General features: G+C 45.7%; 1 protein-coding gene across 1 annotated transcript in view; it reads right to left on the bottom strand.

The window, feature by feature from the left end:
• Prkch (protein kinase C eta) overlaps positions 1 to 24,512 on the bottom strand; it is a 198,928-nt gene that overhangs the window by 12,004 nt on the left and 162,412 nt on the right. The window contains exons 11-12 of the mRNA XM_021201500.1: positions 8,054 to 8,192; positions 7,301 to 7,489 (exon numbers count right to left, since the gene is read on the bottom strand). Of these exons, the coding sequence (XP_021057159.1) occupies positions 7,301 to 7,489; positions 8,054 to 8,192 (328 nt within the window). The remainder of the gene's footprint in view (positions 1 to 7,300; positions 7,490 to 8,053; positions 8,193 to 24,512) is intronic.

The following is a 24,512-nucleotide window of genomic DNA, read 5'->3' as shown; positions in this document are numbered from 1 at the left end:
TGTCTACTATCCCTATTGGCCAATGCTCCTGGAGCCAGCGTCAAACACGGTGGCCACTGAGGCAGGCTCTACCGCTCCCGGGTAACTGTCTTATCATATTCTTCTCCTCCCCCAACTCTTCTCAGCCACCTCTCCACCTCTCTACCCACTCACCTTCAGGTTCTTTATCTTTCAAGTGTGCAAGAAAAAAGGAGGTTCCCTAATGCTGCCATCCCAAGTCGCACAAACATTTCTGCTTGGGTGTCATCCTTAAGAGTTGCTACTGTAAAGAAGAGAGTGTTTGAGGAGGCCTTTCTGTCAGTACTCTCCTTCAGTGTGTGTGTGTGTGTGTGTGTGTGTGTGAGAGAGAGAGAGAGAGAGAGAGAGAGAGAGAGAGAGAGAGAGAGAGATCTTTGGTATCCAAACCACAGCTAACGAGCAACTGCAAATCATTAAATCTTTGGTAGCTGGCAAAGAATGTGCACAGGAGAAGAATCCTGCTTCCTTCAGGATTTTCCAAACTGAGAGGCTGGCTCACAAAAGTCACACAGAGTCTGCACTCTCATGTCCCAGAACCTTTGATAGGTTTATTTTCCTAGTCGGAGAGCTGGAGGTGGAGATTAAAGAGACCCGTGGTGTGAAAAAAAATCCAGCTGAAAACAAGAAGAGGGAGACAGGAAATCCTCCACACAACTTCCTGCAAATACAACCCAAGAGGCCCTGGTCTCAGGAAATGAACGTTCTATGAGGTAGAAGGAAGATCCCACCAGAAGCTGCCAGGAGAGGCTGCAGACATATTTCCTCATTTAGAAACTCCAGTCCTGAAGAAGGGCTTGTCTGTCTGCACGCTAACCACCTCTCTTTTGGGGCAGCCATTTTTAGGATGTTCCTCACAACAGTATTTGAAAATTGACCCTGGTGGCCTGGGACTGGAGTCCCTGTAAGTTGTTAGTCCCACCTTCCCTCCTTCTCCTCTCTGGCTTTTAGCCACCCTTTTAGCCACCCCCTTGAGCTGTCCAACCTCCATCAAGAGAGGCGTGGGAAAGGGAGCCAGTAACTGTCCTTGCTCCCCAGACAGCCTCCTGTCCATAGACAGGGCCTCAATCATAGCTGGGGAGGGCACCAGAATTCACTGTGGTTCTCCTCTTTGTAGCAGGGGCCAGCAGGGATTCGGCACACAAAGCACGGGTGGTGAAACCTGATCATTTCAGTGACAGATAAACCCACATGTGTACATATGCTGTCATTTCTGCAAAGCTCGGGAACAAAAGCACTTGATAAGCTCCTGCCAATGCCAAGACTATAATGCCTCCAGAACTGGCAAGAGGTGACTCAGGAGAAGCTGAGTCCTTTCAGCACTTAGCTAACACCTGTGTGAGCTCAGCGGCAAGATGCTGACCTCATCGGAGTTAGTTAGCACGCAGCCAGGAGATCCCTCACAGGTGCTGACTCTGTACCTCTGAGCTGCACAACCGCCCTTCTAAGTTCTGGGGCTCCGTGAGGACATCCTCCAGCCTTCCTTTTTGGAGGTAAATAAGCAAATCTCAGGTACACCTTCAAAGTTCAATGCAAACTATGCATTTTGCATATATATATCATGACTATTGGCATTTTAGCACAGATCAGAGCAAGCGTAGGTAACGTGGTGACCATGGAAGACAATATTTGTTTCAAAAGCAAGGACAAACTTCACCAACAGCAGCACTCTAGAAAGCCTCTATCTGTTTTGTTTTTATAAAAATGAGTATTGTTGAACATCTCCTGTTAACTTTGTAAGCTACCATCAGTTTTAATAATCTACTTGTTGAGGGAGGGGGTGGAAGAAGATGTTAGGGGCATGCATGTGTATTTAACAGATATGTTTTTAATTTATTACATTTACTTAATTGTGTGTGTGTGTGTGTGTGTGTGTGTGTGTGTGTGTGTGTGTGTAAGCACATGTGCACACCATGGTGGCATGTGTAGAGGTCAGAGGATAATTTATGAGACTTGGGTCTCTCTTTCCACTGTGTAGGTCCTGGGGCACTGAACTCAGGTCATCAGGCCTGAAGGCAAACGTCTCCACTGGCTAAGCCATCTCACAAGCCCAATGGATACAGTTTAAACAAAATGAAACAAAATGAGGAGGCCAAAGGGCAGAGAGAGGCAACTGTGTTCCCATTGTTGCTTTTACGGCAGGGATCAGTGATCATTTTTGTTGTATTCTAAAGTAGATTTTCTGGCTACAATCTGTTTCTTCTATTTCTCGTCAGTGGATTCTGTGCTTCACAAGTGATGTCCCTACAGGGAAATCCACTGCCCTAGTCCCATATCTGTATTAAACTTTGAAATGACATACATGAGGGTCTCAAATGCCCACCATTTGAGTGTGGCCAAGGTTGAAAGGGAGTAGAAGAGACAGCAATGAGAAGAGACAGGGCAGGAATCGGTGTTGGGTTGCAAGCCAGAGGAGGCTGTGTCCTGTCCTGACGGCCATTCACTCTCAAAGTGATGATGAGCAAGGACTGTCCCTTCTTCACCCTGAAGTCATGAGAGTCACTGACTCTAATTTACAGATGAAACACTGGCTGGGGTCTTTAGCAATTCCCTGGTAGTCACACAAATGAGATTCGAAGTTTCCACACACAGTGAATAATACTAATAATACCTCCCATTTTTAAAAGTGGGGATTCAAACTACCTTTTATTTTGAAGTAAAACATGGCAAGTAAAAATATTTAGTGGACACTAATTCCAGGAACAGCCCTCGAAAGAAAGAAAGAAAGAAAGAAAGAAAGAAAGAAAGAAAGAAAGAAAGAAAAGAAAAGAAAGAAAAGAAAGAAAAGAAAGAAAGAAAAGAAAGAAAGAAAGAGGAAAGGAAAAAATCATCAGGGAATCCCAGGAAGCCATAAGAAGATTGACCCTCACTAGAAAGGGAGATGTTCTAAAGAGACCCACGTGTCTGTCTCATAATCTGACTATCAGACTATAGAAACAATGCACTTCCAAAGAATTGGGAATTTCCCCAGCAATCTCACGCTGGGAGAAAGAAAGGGCACCAGCCAGAGCAGGGACCTTGTCTCCCAGAGAGAGATGTCACATGGTTGTAACTGCTTGTCAGGCCACCTTAGAGAATGAAGCCTAGACAGTGGTCGGCAGAACCATACCTTGAGCTGGGACTATTTAGAGGTTCCTGACCCTCTAAATAGTTTGAGGGTTACAATGGGAAACCAGTCATAGAAACAGAACAGGACCTAAGCCTCTAAGGCTAGAGTGCACTCACACCTTTCTAACACATGACATCCTTGGTCGGCCTCACTATTCTTCTACAAACCAGAGATTTACAGAAACTTGCTCTTAAGGATTTTCATCCCTGAACTTCTGTGTTTATTTTTCAACAGGATCACTCTATGAAGCCCTGGCTAGCCTAGAACTCATATAAATCAGCCTGGCCTTAACCTTACAGTGGTGCTCCTGCCTCTGCCTCCAGAATGCTAGGATGCTAGGATTACAGGTATGGACACCATGTCCAGTTTTCCTGATCAGCATTTCCTAATTCTTCACAGGTTTGTTTTTTTGTGTGTGTGGTTTGCTTTTTTTTGGATACTTTCCCCATGTAAACACTTCAGCCCTCTGTAAAGTCTAGCCCAGTGTGGTGGTTTGGATGTGCTTGGCCTAAGGAGTGGCACTATTAGGAGGTATGGCCTTGATGGAGGAGGTGTGACCTTGGTGGAAAAAGTATGTAACTGTCAGGGTGGGCTTTGAGATGCCCCTCCTTGCTGCCTGAGGACAGTCTGCTCCTGGCTTCCTTTGGACGAAGATGTAGAACTCTCAGCTCTTCCTGCACCATGCCTGCCTGGATGCTACCACGCTCCCATCTTGATGATAATGAACTAAACCTCTGAACCTTTAAGCCAGCCCCAATTAAATGTTGTCCTTATAAGAGTTGCCTTGGTCACGGTGTCTGTTCACGGCAGTAACACCCTAACTAAGACATCCAGTATTCTCAATTGTAGCCTTTATGTTTCTCACTTTCAGGCATGAAGACTAAAATATGCAAAATTGCCCCAGAAATTCTCCTGGTGAATTTTTTTTTTTTTTTAGTAATTTTTGTCTGGCAAATTTCAAGTGCTTTTGCAGTTACTTTGATGTCAGATTCTTTGAAGGTGTGACTTGGAGTACGCTTGCTGTATGCCTGGAAGGTTTCCACACAGTACTGAATTCAGCCCCAGCAGGAACCCTGCGGGCTCCATTTCACTGGTTCTGTTTTATGCTTGTGGGATCAGAGACTCACAAAGGGAAAGAGATTTCTCCAAGGCCACCTCACCCAAAAGGAACAGCTGGGAAGCAGGCCTGCCACTGTCAGCCTGGACCCCTGCTTCTTCCTACAGAGATGATATACCAAGGAGGGAATAGATTTGATCTAAGGTGCTGCCTACAGCCAAAGGAGGAGCTGGTGTTAGAGAGAAGCCAGAGAGGGAGTGATGAGATAGATGCACAGGCCTTCTGCAGGCCATGGATCTGCATAGAGAAGGGACAGCCCAGTCAGCACTGAAGCTGGTCACATGATCACTGGGGTCTGTTTCCTGTCAGAAGGAGTCTGTGGAGATGTCCCTGCATGACAAAGGCTGGTTACTGAAAACACTTGCAGTCTACTTATACCGAGTTTTTCTTCTGAAGGAGAAACTGTCTTAATAATTCCATGGGACTCTCAGCCTTGCTCAGTGGGGGGGGGTCTCCAGATGCTCCCTGGTCATGTGACTTTTGTCTCCTGCCTTTGGGGGTAGCATAGTGGTCTTTACAGCTTGAACTAGCAATTTGTTGCACTAAAAATGCTGAGGTATTTCTTTTATTAAGTAATAAACATGTCAAAGCAGCTGCCGTAGTCAGACATGACACCTACTCCACAAAAAGCCATTAGGATGTGGATGGTGGCTGCTGTAGGTCACCCAGCCCAGAATGCTTTGGGAATCACGAGGATTCTGGGTCACAGCATTGGGAAAGAAAGAATGCAAAGCAGACTTAGCTGTGCAGCACGGCAAAGCTGTATCCCCACAGCTTGGTATCAAGGTTAGCTGCTGCCTGCCTCCGTGCATCCATTTCCTCCCAGGAAGTTAAGGAACTCCATGGCAGTGCCAGGGGGGGGAGGAGATACCCAGGGGGACCTCTTGTATGCTCAGAGGAGAAGGGGAGGTGGAGGGGAGAAGAACTATGGGAGGGGGTGACTGGGAGTGGGGCAGTGAGCAGGATGTAAAGTGAATAAGTAAATAAATTTTTTAAAAAATTTAAAAAGGAGAAGCTGAAAATGAGTGACAATAAGGTATCTAAATAACAAGGAAGGAAGGAAGGAAGGAAGGAAGAAAGGAAGAAAGGAAGGAACTTCATGATATGAATCCGCAGACATAAGCTCTTCTTGCTCACATTTTACTGATAAAATTACAAAAGCCACATTCTTTCTTCCCTCACTCTAAATTTTCTATTTAAATAAATTGTTTTTATGAAAATTAAGCTAGCCTGGAGACATCTGGTAGAAACCTAAAGCGTTTTATTTTTACTTCTCTGTGACATTAGTGTTTTCTCGATTTTGGTGACTATTGGCTTCTGAGCTCCTAGACTCAGGAGCTGCGACGCACATCGACAATATGTGACTGGGTGAGAAGTGAGAGGCTTTCTAGGAGGCATCTGCTAGGGGTGGTGCACCAGATTCTCAGGGACAATCATATCTTCAGGACCAGAATGGAGGCCCTGCATAGATATTTTCAAAATAGCAATGCTTGTAAGTCAGGAGAGTCCTGGAGGGGACGAGACTTTCCTATGGCAGCTAATATTTACCAAACCCATACAAAGGGCATCTATGTCACAAAAGAAAAGGGCAGAGGGATGGAAGCAACCAGACCCAGGATTCAGTGGACACCAGGCCTTCAGGGGATGGAAAGTTCCAAAAGTGGGTGGCTGTGGTGGTGCCTTCTGGGGAAGGGCAGAGATACACATATCAGGTACCACAAGGGGCTACCTGAGCCCCTCAACCTGGGATGGGAGCCTCCTCATCTCAGTACCCCTGTCGTGCCAATCGCTGCTGGTCTGGTACCAGGAGCTCTGCTTACGGGAGCAGTGGTGGCTTTTCTGATATGAAAGAGGAGGACCAGAGGGCCTGACTGAACTTAACAGCATAGGTCCTGCTTTCTCCTTCTGTTGTTGCTTCATGCACTAATGACTTCCCTTCCTGCAGCTCACTGTGAATCTACGGTCTGTGTCCTGTGCGCAGAGTGTAAGCAGGTGATGTGTTCAGCCCAGCATAGCATCAGTAAGCCACCTCTCCACATTGATCATCGTCCCTTCCTCAGTCATCTCTCTGTTCCAATCCTGCAGCCTGGAGGGAAATTCCCATCCACTATTAAATACTAAGCTACAACTTCATTCTTCTGTCTTTTCATTAAGTATTTGCATATTGGAGTGTAACTTCTTGCACTACTGTGTGATTGATCAGTATCCTAAAGATGAGTGAAAATCAATGGAGAAAATAAAGTCTTGGAACCTTTACAAAAAGAAAAAAGAAAAAAAAAAGAAAATGAAAGAAATAGAAGCTGAGGATTATACTCACATAATGGAAGTTCACATACACCTCATAGATGTTATTCAACAGAGGGTGGTGTGTCCTAATTTTCACTAAAGCATATACTTTAAATTTATTTTTATATCTCCTCTGCATACAGAAGGTACCAATGTGAGTGTTGAACTCAACCAATGTAGTTACAGAACCATACTCACTGTTTTATTTTCAATCTAAGGGCATCAAGTCCATGCTCTTTCTTACTTCAAAGCAAGACGACTCTCTGACAGTGACACCTTATTGAGTTATGCCAAAAACATAAGCTTGGCTTTTGATCTTGCATTAAAAAGCTGACATGGTGGCCTAGGGAGGTTTTGATGAGCCCCCTCCTCTTTCAGCACTGAGAGGAAGTCCTCTCTGTTGGACATTGTCAACAGGAACAAAACTGATATCACAAGCAGTGACTGACTCTCCCTTGACCCGTATGTGGCCTGACTACATGATGGGTGTGTCTCATCTCACTTAGACGCAATCTATAAACGCTAGGAATACTTGACTTTTCCCAACGACTCCCTTATTGCCAGTTGATGCTGCAGAAGTCCCAGAAATAACAATGGTGTAAAAGGAAAACAGCCTAGGAGAAATTCTTGATTCTTCAGACTGAAACACAAATTTTAGTTGGCAGTGACCCCCGTGCTGACAGAAGACATTTAGGAAAGACGTAGGAGGCCTATGAGGCGAGCTCATCTGTAACAGGCTGGAAGCAGAAGCAGGTTGGGTAGGTCAGACTCACAGACTTGAGGATCCCTGTGGCATCTTCGTGGAGCCAGGTCGGGTAGACAACTTCATCATTCAGTATGGCCTCAAAAAGGTCATCTTCATTCTCAGCCTCAAAGGGTGCATGTCCACACAGCATCTCGTAAAGCAACACGCCCATGGCCCACCAGTCTACTGCAGGTCCATACAACATCTCCTGAAGGATCTGTACAGAGAGGGCGGTGTGAGAAGTGCCAACAAAAGTGTTCCTTGTGACTAGGGATTAGGAGATAGCAACACTAGAAAGCACAAGTCCCGCTTGCTCACACGCGTGTTTCATTCATCTCTACAGTGTGTGTGCTAGGTGCCTTCTCTGCTAAGTGGCCCAGCATTTGTGACTTGCTTAGGCCAATACAATGACACACATATATATTGAAACAGGAATGCCTTGGAAATATCTAATGTGGAGGGGAGAGCACACTAGGTCCATTCATCCGTACGGAAGAGATACAACTACTTTCTTTAGATTTGCTACAGGGACTAGAATTAAATCACCAAGTAGAGATTAAAGGACAGTGAGCCATGAGCGAACCAATCACACAATTCGTAATATCTCTCAAACGCTCATTTAGACCAATTCTTGACGTTTTTCCGTTGCCATTCGTTCAATAAGCTGTACATGAGCCTGGAAGTGTTACTGTTGGTATGGTCCATGGAGCTACGGCACATGATAACCTCTGGCTATATTTGGGGCTAAGCAGAGCTAGCCACACCTAGCAGGTACACTCACCTCCGGGGCAATGTAGTCGGGTGTGCCGCAGAAGGTGGCTGTGGTGACCCCATTACAAATCCCCTCCTTGCACATTCCGAAGTCTGCCAGTTTACAGTGACCTTCGTGGTCCAATAGCACATTGTCCAGTTTCAAGTCTCTGAAAGAAACGAGGGACAGCATGTGATAGGCGGTCAGACCACAGTGGTCATATGGGCTTCCTAAACATACTCAAATGTTTCTGTACAAACTTCTTTGGGCTATTGGAATTAAAACACAAAAAGTGTACACCAGCTCTCAGAACTTGCTTCAGGGACCCTAGAAGATAAGTCTCCATAAATGGGCTAACCACATAGAAGAAAGAGGTTCTCGGTACGAGGGCAAACTGTGACTTTTCTAGGCTTTCCAGGTACTTTGTACCCATACGAAATCTACCTACCAACACTCCATTTTCCACATTAGTACCCATTTCTGCCCATCAGAGTTCACTCAATGAGCATTCGAGGAACAAGCTGCAGCTGTGTGTCAGGGATTGTGACAACCATTCAGAGTATAACAGGAGCATGGATAATGTGATCAACCCTCAGCTCCACACAGACAGGAATCTGCTTATCTTGGTTCACTACTATACCTATCACTGAGTCCTTAATACACATACCAGTGTAGGGGAGAGAGGGAGGGAGGGAGAAAGGGACAGAGAGAGCATGTCTACTGCTCTGTAATATCAGGGACACAGCAGAATTCAAAACTCAGTATTGTAAGAGGAACAAGTCCAACAGGAGGGAGGGAAAGCTTCCCTGTGGAAGGCACGGAGTGGAGAGTATCCCCGGCCAAGAGGAGGATGTGAGAAGGTTGTGGTGGCAGGCAAGATGAATCGAATCGAACAGGTGCCCCGTGGCAGGCAAGGAGGTAAGGATGTGCAAGTGGAGGAAGGGCAGAGTAAGCAGAGGCATTGTGAAGTGTGACCAGCAAGGGCCGAACAGCAAGGGCCTCAGATGAGGTGACCTGGGGAGACCACCACCCAGGTTCTGTCTTAGAGCCAGTGGGTCAGGAAAATGAGACAGGAGTGGGAACACGGTCTGTGCAAGCAGACTCCATGCCATTGAAGGTCTAGGTACTGGGCGTCTCAGACAAAGGCTCTTTCCACCCCTCCCCCAACATCTTAGAGAAGTTACTGGAAGGAAGTGGATTGTTTGGCAAAACAAAACAAAACCGACCCCAAACCACTTTAGTATAGCCAGGCACACACATCTCATCTGCGTCTCACCTGCCGAGTGACAACAGTTATCAGCAAGCCAAAGGCAATAGTGTTCTAACACCACTTCTGGTATGGGCTCTAACATCCAGCTGCCAATCACTAGCCACAGCCTGGACACTGTTACCAAGGAAGGCTGAAATGAGCTCAGGGTGGGAAGGAGTCCTGTCCATCATAACAAACTCTACCCACCCAGGCATAGGCGAGAGAGAGCATGCGAGACAGGGTTTCTCTGTATAGCTCTGGCTGTCCTGGAACTCACTTTGTAGACCAGGCTGGCCTCAAACTCAGAAATTCGCCTGCCTCTGCCTCCCAAGTGCTGGGATTAAAGGCGTGTGCCACCACGCCTGGCTTACACTTCCGTTTTTTAAGGGAATGATGTGCTCAGAGGCAAACCACAGTTCTATCATAGGAAGAAGGTAGCATATTATATAGGGATGCTGGGTGACCTGGAGATTCCCAACAGCTGGAGCTAGGTAGCTAACTGCCAATTAGAGTGACTTCTCTAGCTTTGGGCCCCTTGGTTGAGAGCACAGATGCTCCCCTTACAAGTAGCATTTTAAGTATATAACGCTAATTGCTGGTCAAAACGCATGGATGTTTCCCTATCCTTGGTTTGAGAAAAGGCCACTGGGCTGTGCGGACCAAGGGAAAGGCTGGTTTCTGTCCAGCTCAGATCATGTTGTGGCTGAGGAGGGAGGAGATTACAGAACTGCCACAGCCACCTGTGGTTCCCTGTGAGTCTGCACAACCCATTGTTACGTCTTACAACAAAGCTGTTATGTCTTACAACAGTGGTTACTGGATATTGCCCAGAAATGAAAAATGAAGGCCCATTTTTCTAAGAACGCTTTGTGGGCAGCATAGCAGAACTTTGTAGTAGAACTTTCTCGGCACAGGCCTTCCTTCTGCTCCTGGGTTCTTGACCGCTATCTCCAGGGTCAGGGACATGAGACCCAGGTATGCTGAGTACCTTGTGCCACTTAGCAAGATGAGCTTCCTCTGTCTCTAAGCCTGTTCCACCTAGCAATCTCCTTCCACAGAAGCCACTGTTTTCAGTGGGTTGTGATTATGAATGCCATCGCCTCCTGGTCCCCCAATGCCTGAGACATAAGCACAAAAACTGCAGACTGGACTCACAGGAGCACTAGAGGATATGGGGAGTGAGGCTGATGTAATTTTGTCACATGAGGAGGCCATGGTCCACAGTGGTTTCTGGCACAGGAGGCCCCTCTAATACCTGTCACCTGGCTCCTGTGGAATCAAGGATGAAATTCTAGGGAAGCATCCACTGGCTGACAAGAGGTCTGAGAGGATGTTGGTACAGGAGTCAGCAAGACTACAGGAATCGGCCTGCAGGGCTGGCCTTATCCATACCATGCCCCAACCCAGCAGGGCAGGCCTGTTTGGACCTGAGCTCAGAACACTCTAACATTTCCAAACAAGGTTACTGGGTTTCTGAACTTCGCTGAAGCCGTTATGCCTGCCCAAGTCTCAGAAAGGATCTTGGGTAACAGCGACAAGTGCTGACAGAGCCCCACAACGGTCTTTCCAGTCTCGCTGATTGCTCAAAAGGGCTAGTGACTAACGCCCCAGGTAGGAGGCTTCTTGCTCCTTACTCAGCAGCTTTCATGGGCAGCAGGATTGTTTAAGGAAAGAAAAGTGCTAGGTCATCAGTTTGCCAGCCCTTTATGGCAATCTCCTCTGCAGGGCAGTCTTGGGACAGCTCTTGGGCGGCCGGCACACCTGAGCAGCACAGGGGATGTGACTCATTCTGGTCATACGATGCCTGAGGCCACAGAGGCAGGTTACACAGCTTGAACTTGACTTTTCAGTCTAATTTTAGGCCTTCTCAGGACAGTGTGTGTCCTGGGGGCGGGGGAGGCTGGAGTGGCTTTCTGTATGCTAATAACTTAAAAAAAATGTCACACTGGGATTCCAAGACTATCCAATTAGTAGCATAATAGAAAATCAGGCTATCTGCTCTGCCCTGAGCTCAAACACCTCACGCCTCCTCTAGGAAGTTTGCCTTGGTACCCTAAAGCAGGCACACTCAAGTTGACTCTGCCTTTAGAATACTCAGTTCAGACTTTCATGGTAGCACCCCTGCACTGGCTCTGGCGTGCACCCTCCTTTTCTTTGGTAAGACCTGAACCTTATTCCTTTCCAGGTTTAGTTCAGTCTTGGCAGAAGGTACCCAAGAGAGAGAGGGATAGATTTCAGATGCCTAATGCTGGCTGCCCTGAACAACTCAGAGCCCGACTTATTTTTTAGGAGAAGGAAAGATGTTCCACAAAATTCACTGAGACCCTTGTTCTGACGTGAGCCGGCTACACGGCCATGTATCACACACCTTGACACAAAGTCCAGAGGGAAAATAAGAAACCTGAAACGGAAGTTCACATTCTTCTCTTTGAAAATGGAGAAAGGAAATTGATCTGGAAGGGGAAATCTCAGGGCCAGGAGGGGCAAGCAAAGCCATTGTCTCTCTGCTGGCTCCCATCCAGAAAGAAGAGTTAAGCATAGGAAAGCAGAGAAACCACCATGGCCAGCTTCCACACCAGGGGAGGGCCAACCATGAGGGGACCAAATGCAAACACTATTATCCCATGCTTTCTGACTTGCGCTCGCAAACTGCAGAGGTCAACGAAAGCAAGGCTCTGGAGTTTTTCCTCCGCTTCGTAAGCCAGCATGTAACACAACAGCCAACCACAACGCGGCTACCTGATGAAGGTTACACGTTCACACAGGATAGAGGCTGAGATCCTAAGATGCCAAGCACAATGCCAGCTCACCAGGCATTAGTTCACTGAGCACTGGTATTTAATAGCTCAGGCCTTTGTCTGGCATGCAAAGGCAGAGAGGCAGAGTTATTTTATCCTCTCAGCTTGCCTGAAAGGTACATTGTTCTTGCCGAGTAAGCAGGGTTACTTAAAATGCCCGCAGTAGTTTCAGAGAGAATTCCCAAGTGGTTGAGAACAAAGAAGATTCAGAAATTGGATTTATTTTGTTTCCACCCTGAGCTGTCCCCTGAGAAATAAAACAGAATGGAGTTGAGTCCTGCTTAGTTCACCAAACTCAGCTGTTCCTTCAAAAGATATAAAGGGAGTGAGATGGGAACGGGCTCAGTGAATAAGAAAGGATCCAGGAGGCTAGTCACAGGCAGGGTGTAGTCACTGTCTGCAGTGTGCTGTCTCCATTTATTGATGACATTGTCAAATACAGTCGAAAGTATCAGGGATGGCACAAGCCCAGCCTCCTCACTGACCTGCAGACCCATCTTGTCCTGGCTACACATCTCCCCACTCCCCTGCTGACCCATCTCTTTTCATATTATTTGGAAACAAATCCAACACAGGAATGCAACTCATCTGTGTGCTCTATTATCAGAATCCAAAATATGATCATTTAATAAAACAAAACATTGAGGCCAATTACCTTGAAATAGTTGATAGTCAATTATCCATCTATGCTCTGCTTTTTGTTGCATGTGTGTGTGTGTGTGTGTGTGTGTGTGTGTGTGTGGGAGAGAGAGAGAGAGAGAGAGAGAGAGAGAGAGAGAGAGAGAGAGGAGAGAAATCTTGGGCCTGAAAAGGTGTTTTGTGGATAATCAAAATAGCAGTGTTGTCTGTAATAACACAAATTAAATGCTATGTGTTTTATACATGCTGACTAATTTTATCCTCAATACTACCTTTTGAAATCAGATTGCTACGTGATAGTTTTACCCCATGATCCTCTCGCAAGAACAGGGACTGACAAGAACAGGACTGGACCCCAGAGCACTCCCTTCTATGAAATGGGGTTGCTGGCCTCCTCCCAGATGATGCTCCTTGAAGAAGACTTCGCTTACTGAAATTATGAGCCTTCTGACAGACTAGATCAATATCCTGAGAAAACAACGAGGCTATTTCATTTACACCAGTGTAAAAGGTGCCATTAACATTCTGCAGACACACCTCTGTCTTTGGCTTGTGCCCTGGGAAAGAGTTCAACGGGTTTCAGGTCACCCAAGCTCGAGGACGCACAGCGCTATTCTCTTACTGTTCAATATTCAGAGGACGATCTGGTGCTCTCTTCTGTGGAGGAGAGGCTGACATGCAGATGTGAACAGCTGGCGTTGCCAAGATCATGAATTTGGATTATTATCTTAATTTCAAAACAAAGCTAGTTAGGGCTGCCTGAGTTTTGAGCGTCTGGCTTTATATTTGAAAAAAAAAAAATTACAGATAGATTATTGTGTTAACTTGGCAAATGCCTTTTAGAACTGAACATATCAAAAGAACAAAACTGAAGTTTCATCCTGTATTAGACAGGAGGGCCTGTCATGTGTCACCCAGCATCAGATGCTGGCTCCTTCGGCCACTCAACAGATAAACCTCTGAGCACTGACCAGTAGCCAAGCAGTACGCAAGGGGCTCTGAAGACAAGAACAAGCAAAGAGCCCGACTCTCCCTAAGTCTGGCGAGAGGAGACCATCAGATAATCAGGAACTAAGGTTCTAATTGCAAAGTGTGGTGTGAGCTGAAAACCCAGGAGTGTGGGAGAGGAGGAGTGGGACTCGGGACTCGGGACTTGGTACTCAGCTGAGCTGCGAAGGTTATTAACCAAGTGAGGAGAGATACAGGGCCATCAGGGAAGTGCTCAGCTGCTTCATATAAGCAAATAAAGACTCGTGTGCCTGGAGTCTTGGGAAGGGACTGGGCGAGAAGGAACCAAGAGATCCAGAAACCAGATGAGGTAGGGTCCAGAGAAGATTTGAATTCTCGCCCAAGGGAGAAGAGAGACTACACAAAGCCTGACACGGAACTCGGGGTGAGGGGGCATGGGATTGGTGATTTTACAATCTCATAATTGGATTAGTCTTAAACGTGGATTGGGAGCGGCAAGTGGGGGTTAGTGGGGGAAGCAAGCCTGAAGAGATCAGTAAGAAAGGGTTGGGGTGTCGAAAGGAAAGAAAGTAATGATGATGTGGGTTATGGTTGGGGTAACACACACATGGTTGGGGTAACTCAGCACAGAGAGCTGAGTAAGCTTCGAACCTGCGTACACAGATGAGAGATGGATTTTGCACCAGAGTTAAATGCAGAGAGATGGCATAAGGTTCTGATTCACAGAATTTGTTTTTGGAAGTGTGGTGTATTCTTTTTTAATTTTTTTTTTTTTTAGACCCAAAAGTAGAAATGTTTAATGGTATCTGAATACACATGGGCAATAGCTGGGGGGAAGGGTTTGTCACTGTCTCTGATGGAGTGGATGAACTCAGCCAGAGAGAGGCATGAAGTAAGAGCTACAGAACACACTCTCAGTGGGGGATGCCTGGGTTTTCACACTGAGATCACTAATAGTGAGAGGTCAGAGCTAGCAGGAGGACCTGGGAGGGCAGGGCCCAATGCTTTGCCTCTATGCAGCTGTTTAAAGTCCCATGAGGATGCCACCAGTGATGGTGGCACACATCTATAATCTTCTCACTTGGGATGCTGTGACAGCAAGAATGTCTGGAATTTGAGGCCGGCCCCAAAAAACATTAGCAAAAAAGTCAAAACAAAAGCAAAACACACACACACACATACACACACACACACACAATGAACAAACTAATCCAAAACAACAAAAAGATTTACAGATCTACATACACAGGCACTCCGTTGGTCTCCAGCTAGATTCTCAATCCCGCTGCATGCTTTTCTGCTCAGAGTTACCACAAACCAATAGACTTGACTTCACAAAGATGTTCGTTACTCCATCTTGTTCAATAACAATGCTTGGAAACAAGCTAACTTATTGTGTAGTGTTTTTATTACATAATTTTGTGAAAATTAACAAAGTGTTATAAGACTTAAAATGTAGAGAAATACTTATAGTGGAATTTCTATGCCCTTTGAAAGCATGTTTATGATTATAAAATAGTTCTATTCCTGAAAAATCCTGGGGAAAGGCTGATGGCTTCCTACTCCTGCAGTCTCTTCCTTCTCAGGCTTCCTTAATGTGGTACCATGAAGTGGTCTGGTTTTCCCATCATCAAATATCTGGGTGGGATTCACACAGCCCTGGGTCTGCCTCATGATCCAGGATGGGTTAGCTAACCCATTCTACAGAGAAACCACAGTGGAACTTGTCTCTTCTCTCTAGGCATTTCAATTGTTCAAATTTTATTTCATTTATCTTTGCTTCTTAAAACTGTGGTGCTAAGGACACCACTTAAACACTTGTATTCTAAATAACGCTCTCAGACATGATATGTTCAAGTAGAAAAGTTTAAATGTGTATCTAAGGGCTGTTTGTAGTTTTCTTGCTTATCCACATTTTACTCATTTTAGAACTTGAGCTGTTTAACCTTTGGGATTATTTTAAGATGTTCTTTGCAAGTTGTGGAGAGTGATACATGGTTACACAATGTTAAATACCTCTGTCTAGTTTGTCTTTAAGTTTGTACATGATAACTTTCCCATTTTTATGTAGATCTATGAGCGTCTCATTTGTAGCTTCTGGGCTGTGTAAAATATTTACAGCCTGATGTAAGTGTGAGAACAGGATATAAAATTACACTTTCAGCAATTTCTTAATTACGTTAGGATGTGGGCGTCAAAGGAGGGAAGAAAGGATGTGAGAGGCAGGGGACAATAAGAGAAGGGTTAAAACCCACTCCATATACACTCAAGAAGGCGTGCTTTCCTTTATTCTGTTTCTAAGTTTCTTACAGGGCTCTGTATAACTGCCATAGCACATCCTGTCCTTCATCTTCTTCTCTCCTTTCTGAGCTATTGAGGGCTGTGTTTCTAGTACAGGAGTAAAGGAAACACAGAATGTTACCATCAGGAATGTTAAAGGCCTCTCTGGGAAAAGACTGCATAGGAATATTAAGAAAATTGTTATTTCCTTAGAGGACATGAAGTTTTGTGGTTCATGGAATTCCAAACCTCTTGTCACAGACTCATTCTTTTACCACCGGCATTGCCTGGTGCCCACAGTACACAACCTCATTGGGTGCTGACTTTCAATAACTCCACAATGTGTCCCTGCAGCCTGAACCAAATACAATGCCATGACTGAGGCCCAACAGGATCAACAGTTCTATTTACAAGGTCCCATGCTCATTCTGGTGTTTTTAGGCTCCATCTATGGGAACGTCTCCTGAGAGCGAGAGCCTGAGACCTGGACAAGCATTGCCAGGAGCACACAGCTCCTCCTCTGGTGGATGACGTCAGACACTCATGCCAGCCCTGGCTCTCTTCCTCCTGTCCCTTCCAACCTCCTAACAGCTGCATGGGATGGAAACTTATGAAAATGACTTCTGTGTGAGTCCGGTTTCTATACTCTCTTTTAAACAGGGCCAGGGATTCAGAAATGAATTCCTACAGACCCAGTGTTGGTCTCCGTCCAGTCCTGAGAGTCTGACATCGTTGACAGGCAGGCAACATGTCACCACTTTTACCGCAAGGTACACAGGGAACCAACTTAAACTTGATCATATGATGGAGAAGCTTCCCCCACACCCTGTCTCAGAGTAGGAAAAGGCAATCATAAAAACAAATACAAAAGGACATGAGCTTTACAAACATCTACAACTTCAGATTTTCTTAGGATAGATAATAAAGGAGCCGTCAGGCGGACAGTTGAGACTTATAAAATGTTTTTAGCATTCGACATTCCTCCACCCCCAAGTCCCCTAGGGCTGAACCAACACAAATTTATTTAGCAGCTCTTTACAGTACCAGTATTCTGTACTTGCCAGGAAAACCTCCTTCTCCATTCTCCTTGCCAAGATGCCTCTTACATGACACCTGGCAGTGTTTAACTTGTAGACATGCTCAGAGAGATGCAGAGTGGCAGGCCGGGGGCTCAGGCAGATCTATCAGGAAGGTAACTCACCACGAATGGCAATGGGCCTCCTGGCTGCTGCTAGCTCTAACAACACAAAAGAGCAGGACTGTTACTACGCTTGGGCTTGCTAGTCTAGGGGGGGGATCCAGAGGCTCCCAAGCCCCAATTCCTCACGCTCTCTCTCCTTACATGGAAAGCCAAGTGCAGCTCATTCACAGAAAACCACATTTGTATGGCTCCACTTCCTGGCCACAGAAATTCAAGAACGAAAAAAAAAATTCTTATAGTGAATTTCCCAAAAGACAGGACACAAACAGAATGAAAAACCTGGGGTGTAGGGATTCTGAGAGTCTAAGGAGCGGAGAGTATGGAGAGGGACTGTTACCAGGACAGTGTGGACGGCTGGTTGCAAGGCTGGTACGCAAAGATGGCTGAAAGAATCATTTCTATTGAGGTAGAATCAGAACTAGGTTCCTCTAGTTAATAAAACACTCCTAATCCCAATCAAAGTCTTTAGCATAGGGATGGTCAGGGGCAGGGATACGGGGCTCATTCAGTTCACACTGGAAACCTAGCATCTACACTGAGAAAAGCATCCATAGAGTGAACTCTATGGATGCTAGGTGTGGTTGGGAGACTGAGACCAGAGGATCGTAAGTTCAAGGCTTGTCAGCACTACAAAGCAAGTTCGAGGTCAGCCTAGGCACCTTCATGAGACCCTGCCTCCAAGAGAAAGGTAGAAGAAGGTCAGAGATGCAGCTCAGTGGTAGAGTGCTTACCTAGCATGAGCAGGACCCTGAGGGATTCCACTCCCAGGACTGAAAACAAGACAAGATAATGTGTGTACCTGTGTGTGCTCCTGTTCAAATGGGTGGATATGTGTGGAGGCCAGCCATTGTCAACCTCAATGTCAACCTCTCTCCAGGAGCTTTGTTTTATTGAGACAAGGTCTCTCACCGGTTCCTCCTGACTCCACCTCTCCCAGAGCAGATATTACAAGTAAAAGCCAACAACACATCTGGCTATTTCTGTGGGGGTGGGAGGAATCGAACCCAGGCGCACACACTTGCACAGCAGACCCATTACCAACTGAACTTAGGCCTAACAAAAACTACAAGTGTCGAAGAGCATACCAGCTCTATAGGCAAATGCTAGCATTAGCAGGACTACCAATGCTATTACCAAGTGGGCAGATGCTGTGGCTTTCCTGGCGGTTGGAAGAAGCCACATAATTGGGCTGCTGATAAAAGAACATAGATATATAAATAGGATGTACAGCATGAGATCTACAGCTAATGAAAATGAATTGGACTGGGTGGGACATTGTTCAAGAACTAGACGTTGCTGGAGAGATGGCTCAGTGGTTAAGAGCACTGACTGTTCTTCCAGAGGTCCTGCGTTCAATTCCCAGCAACCACATGGTGGCTCACAACCATCTGTCATGGGATCCGATGTCCTCTTCTGGTGTGTCTGAAGACAGCTACAGTGTACTTATATAAATAAAATAAATAAATCTTTTTTTTTTTTTTTTAGCTAGATGTTAGTTGCTTTTATTTTTAAAAGTTCATTTCTGGTTACTGTATGTTAATATGCCCCATTGCAAGTATTTTACTGTCTATCAGCATTCTATAACAGCCTGTTGCTAAGTATCAAATACACACAATCAAATTTATTTTAAAAAAAGGGTGAGGTGTTATCTTGGCCTGTCCCCCCACAGCTCGTTCCTTCCAACAGACGCACAGGGCTTGTCCTAGAGGACGTGGACATTCAGCTGATGGGAATGGCCAGGGTAAGAACTTCTCTTCAGCTAAGAAAACACAAACAGAGAAAGCACAGCCTTTTGCTGTGGCCTTTTATGGTGTGAAAGGGGATGTATGTTCTATGAGAAGAGAGGAAAGTCTACAGGGCTAGTCATAGGGTGGACTATACTGGCTGCTACTGGCAATGGGTTAAACATAACCCTTTGTCAGCATTGGTACTGGCTTATATAACATAGGACAGGAAGGGGAGGCAGCCTTCCAACCTGCACCACACTTAACTCGGCTTCAACAGGTCTCTTCTGGTTATACGTTATCCCCATCAAAGTAAGCCCACACCATCCAAACAGAAGTCTGAAGCACCCAAGAGGAAATAGGTAGTTCAGGGCCATTCCCACATCCTGGGAATTAAACACCTCACAGTTTAATTCTGGATTATAGTCAGTATTCCTTTGTCCTCTGTGTTTTGCCTAAAACTAAAAAGTCTTGCTTACTCTAAGTAGATTATACACTCCAAGGGCACCTTGGAGTGTCTCTTTTTCTCAGGTCTTCTGTAGAATAAGGACACACACAGTGGGGAGGGGCACATTTAAGAGGTTGACTAATGGTGGCTCCCCATCAAAAGCAAAATGCATAGAAGACATTGAATTTTCCCCCAAGAAATTCCCTCCAGGAAACATTTTCTGAGTCACTCTGTTTCCAGCACTTGCTTTTGCAAAGAGCCCAGTTTTCCCGAAAGAGCCAGTTAGTTCTTTAAATATCTGAGTTTTTATACGAGGGGATACTACTCAAAGAATGTGCCCAGTTCTGTCAAAACAATGCAGAAATCAGAGGCCAGGGGAGGTTTTTCTTCTTAGTTTACATCTTAGCTTTGGTGCAGAGTGCACTGCCTGCCTCTATGTGGGCAAAGAGACCCTTTGAAAAAAGAAGTAATAATGTCTTTCTTTCCTGCGCGCTGAAAAAAATCTTCACCCAGCAATACCAGGTATTTGAGTCTATTCAGTCTCCTCAGTAGTTCAAGTTCTTTTTTAAAATACCTAGGCTGCAAGGCTGTAATCTAAATAGTCAACACCCAGAATGCCAGCAAGTCCCCTATACAGAGACACTACTGGTCCACGTGCATAATGAGGAAGGCGACACCTTCACACAACAGTCGAGGAAGGAATAAAGGGAGCTTTAGTCTTTGACAGCTTCTCCATGTGTGCCGTGAGTTTTGGTTGTTTTCACCCCACTTCATGTTTTAGTGCATGACACAATGGGCTTTATCATATTTTCACACTTAAATCTTTGGCCTCGCTCACATTGCTCCTTCTGTCCTCTCCCTTTCCAGCGGTTCCCTTCCACCCCCTGAAATAGTCCCCCCTCCTTGCATACCACACATACATATGCCATACATACATACACATGGTTAAGTCTAGATTCCACATGTAAGAGAAAATGTGGAGGTTGTCCCTTCTACCCTGTTACCTTCTTTTCTTCCTCCTTCCCACCAGATGTCTCTCTCACCAATAACCCCTCTTATACTTTCGCATATCAATATTTATATTTAAATCTAGATTCTGCACATGAGAGGAACCATGACACTTATTTTTCTGAATCAGGCTTATTTAGGTTCATGTGTCATTTCCGGCTCCACCGATTCTTCTGTAAATGGCACCATTTCACTCCCCGCCCGCCACACCTGAGAAACACTCTACTGTGTGGATGGACCATGTTTTCTTCAGCTGCTCATCCATCCATGACTACCCGGGCTGGCTCCTTGTCTGGGCCATGTGAGTCACATACTGACTTAGCTTCTCTCAGATGTTTACCAGGAGAGGTACAGCTGGGTCACACGGCAGCTCTATTTTTAAGTTTAGCTGAAACATTTTCTGATTGCCATCGTGGCTATACCAGCTCATTTTTCTACCAGCTGTGGCTCTTCTATCCCCGTGTTCTCATCACCATTTGCTGACATTTATTTTCTTGATGGTGGCTGTTCTGACTGTGGTATAATGGGATCAGCTCAATGTCATGTTATTTGCATTTCCCCGATCATGAAGTTTTTTTTCAAGTAATATCTATTTTCCCTTTCTCTTCCCCGACCCTCCCTTCCTCTCTACTGACTTCCATCCTCCTTTCCTTCCCTCTGTCCCTCCATCTGCCCCTCCCTCCCTCTCTCCCCAGGGTCACATTTGACCCAGGCTAGCCTCAAACCCACTACATGTAGCTGAGAATGACTTTGCAGCCCAGGGCTTCCTGCATACTAGACAAGTACTCTATCAACTGAGCTAGCTCTCACTCAACTCATTAGCTCTCTTATTGACTGAATGATTTCAAGGCTTGGGGTGCTTAACTTTTTAGAGTGTTTTGTAGATCCCAGACATTAATCTCTTACCATGTTACAGGCAAAAATAATCTTCCATTTTGTAAGATGTTTCTTATTCTCCTGACAGTTTCTCTCTGTACAAAAGTTTTTAATTTCATGGGATCCCACTTGTCAATTCTTGTAATTATTTCTCAAGCTATTTGAGCAGGGATATATTTTACATTCCCTGGGGAGCAGGGTCCAAGTTGATGATGTTGTAGCTGACTAAAGATGGAATCCTGTGCCAGGCAGACAGGAAGTTGTAAGGTTTGGAGGGAAGTGAGTGGGCATTCTGCAGCAGTAAAGCGACTGTAACTTAAAACCCTTCGCTAATGGGAGTATCAAGGCGGTGCTGAGTCTAGCCTGAAGAAGAAAACTTGGTCTCATCATCCAGATGTGTATTGTTTATCATACACAGAGGTGCTATAAAGGGATTTGCATCTTCCTCACACAATGTGTATATCCTGAACCACAGTTCCTCTGACACATCTCGAGACTCCTCTCTTAACATGTCGACTCACTGTGGCCCCAGCGGCTCTTAGCTTGGTTCCTCTTGCAGATTCGAGTTTTCGTTTTCTTATAAACTCAAATCTATATCTCCTCTTGGAAGACTTCCCTAAGTGACCTCACTCAGGGGCTTCACTTTTAATGCAGAGGAGATGACTGCATGGGAACTGCCCACACACCCCGGCTTCACACCCTTTCTCTTCATGACACCCGGAAACTGCTCAATACATGGGCCTTGTCTGTCTGCACACACAGTGAGTGACTTTCCATGCTCTGCTACTGCGGGTGTCCCCCAAGTTCCTGCCACAGTAGGTGCTCGGCCCAGGCCAGATGGCTGGACCTGGATGGTGATCTCTAAGTAGCAGATCTCCGCTCATCCATCTGAGCCCAAAGATCCGCTCTCTTCAGTCCAGGGAGGGAGGCTGAGGGCTGTTGACCCAGGACATTCTTGGCTCTGGGTGAATGCTTTGTTTTTAAAAAGAAAGTGTTGTTTTGTTTTTGTGTGCAGTGCATTAAGGAGACAAAGCCCCAAATGTCAGCGTATTTCAGAAACGGTTGAATGCCATCAGCCAGCCACAATACCTTTGTCCACACGAACACTGAGACAGAATTATGAAGTATTAAGAAAGGAATTAAAGTCTCTATTCTGGTTGCTGTGGTGCCCAGATTGCACTTGGCTCATCCTGAACTGCTGGATGTCACCTGGTTACCACCAAGTGACCTGTCCTTTTAGGTGGCGTAAGCTGCCGAAGGACAAGAAGGGACATCGCCGGCTTCTCTGACTGAGACTAGAGAGCTTTAGGCCCACTCTGCAGAAATAACATCTCCGAAGTTCAAACACACACGTTCCAGGGAGTGTACTTCAGGACACTTCTTGTATTTGGACATCCCAAAGTGACCAAATCAAGTTAACCTCTAACACCTAAACCTTATCACCTGCCCTCTGTGCCTAATTGATTTAGGACATAAATCATTTTAGGGCAGCAGATACCACACCCGGACAGACTCAAAGGAGCAATGAACCCCAGGCCTTTCAAAGGCTACCTCCTTCGTTATTGGTTGCTTGGTCTTTGCTGTTTAGACACCCAGGTACGTCCTAACATGTTAGTGTTTTCAATTGTGTGTTCTCACACAACTGATGTTTGTGATTCCTTACCAGGAAAAGCCAAAAAAAGGCATGGGGTCTAAAGAGTGGGCAGAAGTTCAAAAATTCCATCTTAGGCTGTTCTTAGGAGATCTCTTCTTTTTTTTAATCTCCCTAATGAGACTGCCTCTCTCTCTCTCTCTCTTATTTCTGTCTTTTTCATTTGGGGGTCCCTCTGGTGCCTGACACTGTTCTACATATGTAGGCTCCAATAAATAGGCATTCTTCTCTCTTAGGAATGATGTTCTTTTTTTCTTTTTTGTTTTTTTCTAGACAGGGTTTCTCTGTATAGCCCTGGCTGTCCTGGAACTCACTCTGTAGATCAGGCTGGCTTCAAACTCAGAAATCCACCTGCCTCTGCCTCCCAAGTGCTGGGATTAAAGGCGTGCACCACCACTGCCCGCTCTCAGGAATGATTTAACTTAAGACCCCAGGTGAGGCTGGATTAGGGAAGGTGTGGAAACTGTAGAAAGCTGGGTGGACTCATGCTCTGTTAAGTCACCCAACAACGAGTATATTAGGTCAAGCTGCCATTGCTTTCTGGGGTCCCTTCCTTTGGCGATAGTCTACAAGAGGGACAGCACCCCAGGAATCTTCTAAGGCTTTGAAGATATCCTCAAGCTTTTCCCACTCCATACATCAATACTTCATGACCAGTACCTACAGCCAACGCAGTATCAAGAGACCAGATCTTTGTTCTTTTAAAAGAAGGGTATTAAAATTCCATCACACTGCCTAAACAGGATTAATGAGAATTTAACTGGTTCTTGCTGGATGCAGTGAACTCTTAAGAGTGACTTCTATTACTGAGACATTGACCATGGCAGAGGGCAGAGAGAAGCCAGCCAGGCTGTAGAGGGCGGCACCAGGGGAGACCAATCAGAGCAGGTGGGTTTTATGTAGTGTAATGTCTCATGATAGCCAAGGGACAAAACATTTGTCCTGAGGCAGAAATCAGAGGATCTGGCCTCAGCTCTGCCACATCTCTGGGCCTGTTTCCTCACCTGGAAAATGAAGGATGGTCTCCCCTCCCACTTCTCATCTCCAGCCAATCATTAAGAATTGAGTTATCCTCAGCTACACTTAGACTCAGATACCCTCTCTCCACTGAGCCTCCATGCCCCCACTTAGCCCCATCGGGTCTCATCTGCCTCACTCCTTCTTTATGCTCTGCCAGCTGGTTGGTTGTTTGGTTGTTTGTTTGCTTTAAATACAGTTCTGACCTTCTCCTCAAACATCTGGGACTATAAGCAGCTCCCAGATGGCTTTGGAGTTCACAGTCCCCTACCATCAACCATAGCAGTCACTTTGGCCTTGTCTTTATCTTCAAGGCTCTATGGTCTGATCTCGGTGACCTTGAAGAGCAGCATGACCAGCCTCCTGGGAGCCCTCTGTCCTAATGCGTGTTGCCCTTGCCAAAGAGCCTTACTCAAATGTGTGGGCCATGGATTGTCTGCAAGCTTTCTCGCCAGTGGTGAGGTAAGGGAAACACAGAGAGCATAGGGACTTTTGCAACTATTTGCCAATGATAGATAGCTATTTGATCTAATAAGATTTGGGCTTCTATTTTAAGATATGTTATTATTTTATTATTTTAAATCTCTCTCTCTCTCTCTCTCTCTCTCTCTCTCTCTCTCTCTCTCTCT

Source organism: Mus pahari, chromosome 7 (genome assembly GCF_900095145.1).
Source record: "Mus pahari chromosome 7, PAHARI_EIJ_v1.1, whole genome shotgun sequence".
Lineage (NCBI taxonomy): Eukaryota > Metazoa > Chordata > Mammalia > Rodentia > Muridae > Mus > Mus pahari.
This window is presented reverse-complemented; position numbering and strand designations above follow the sequence as displayed.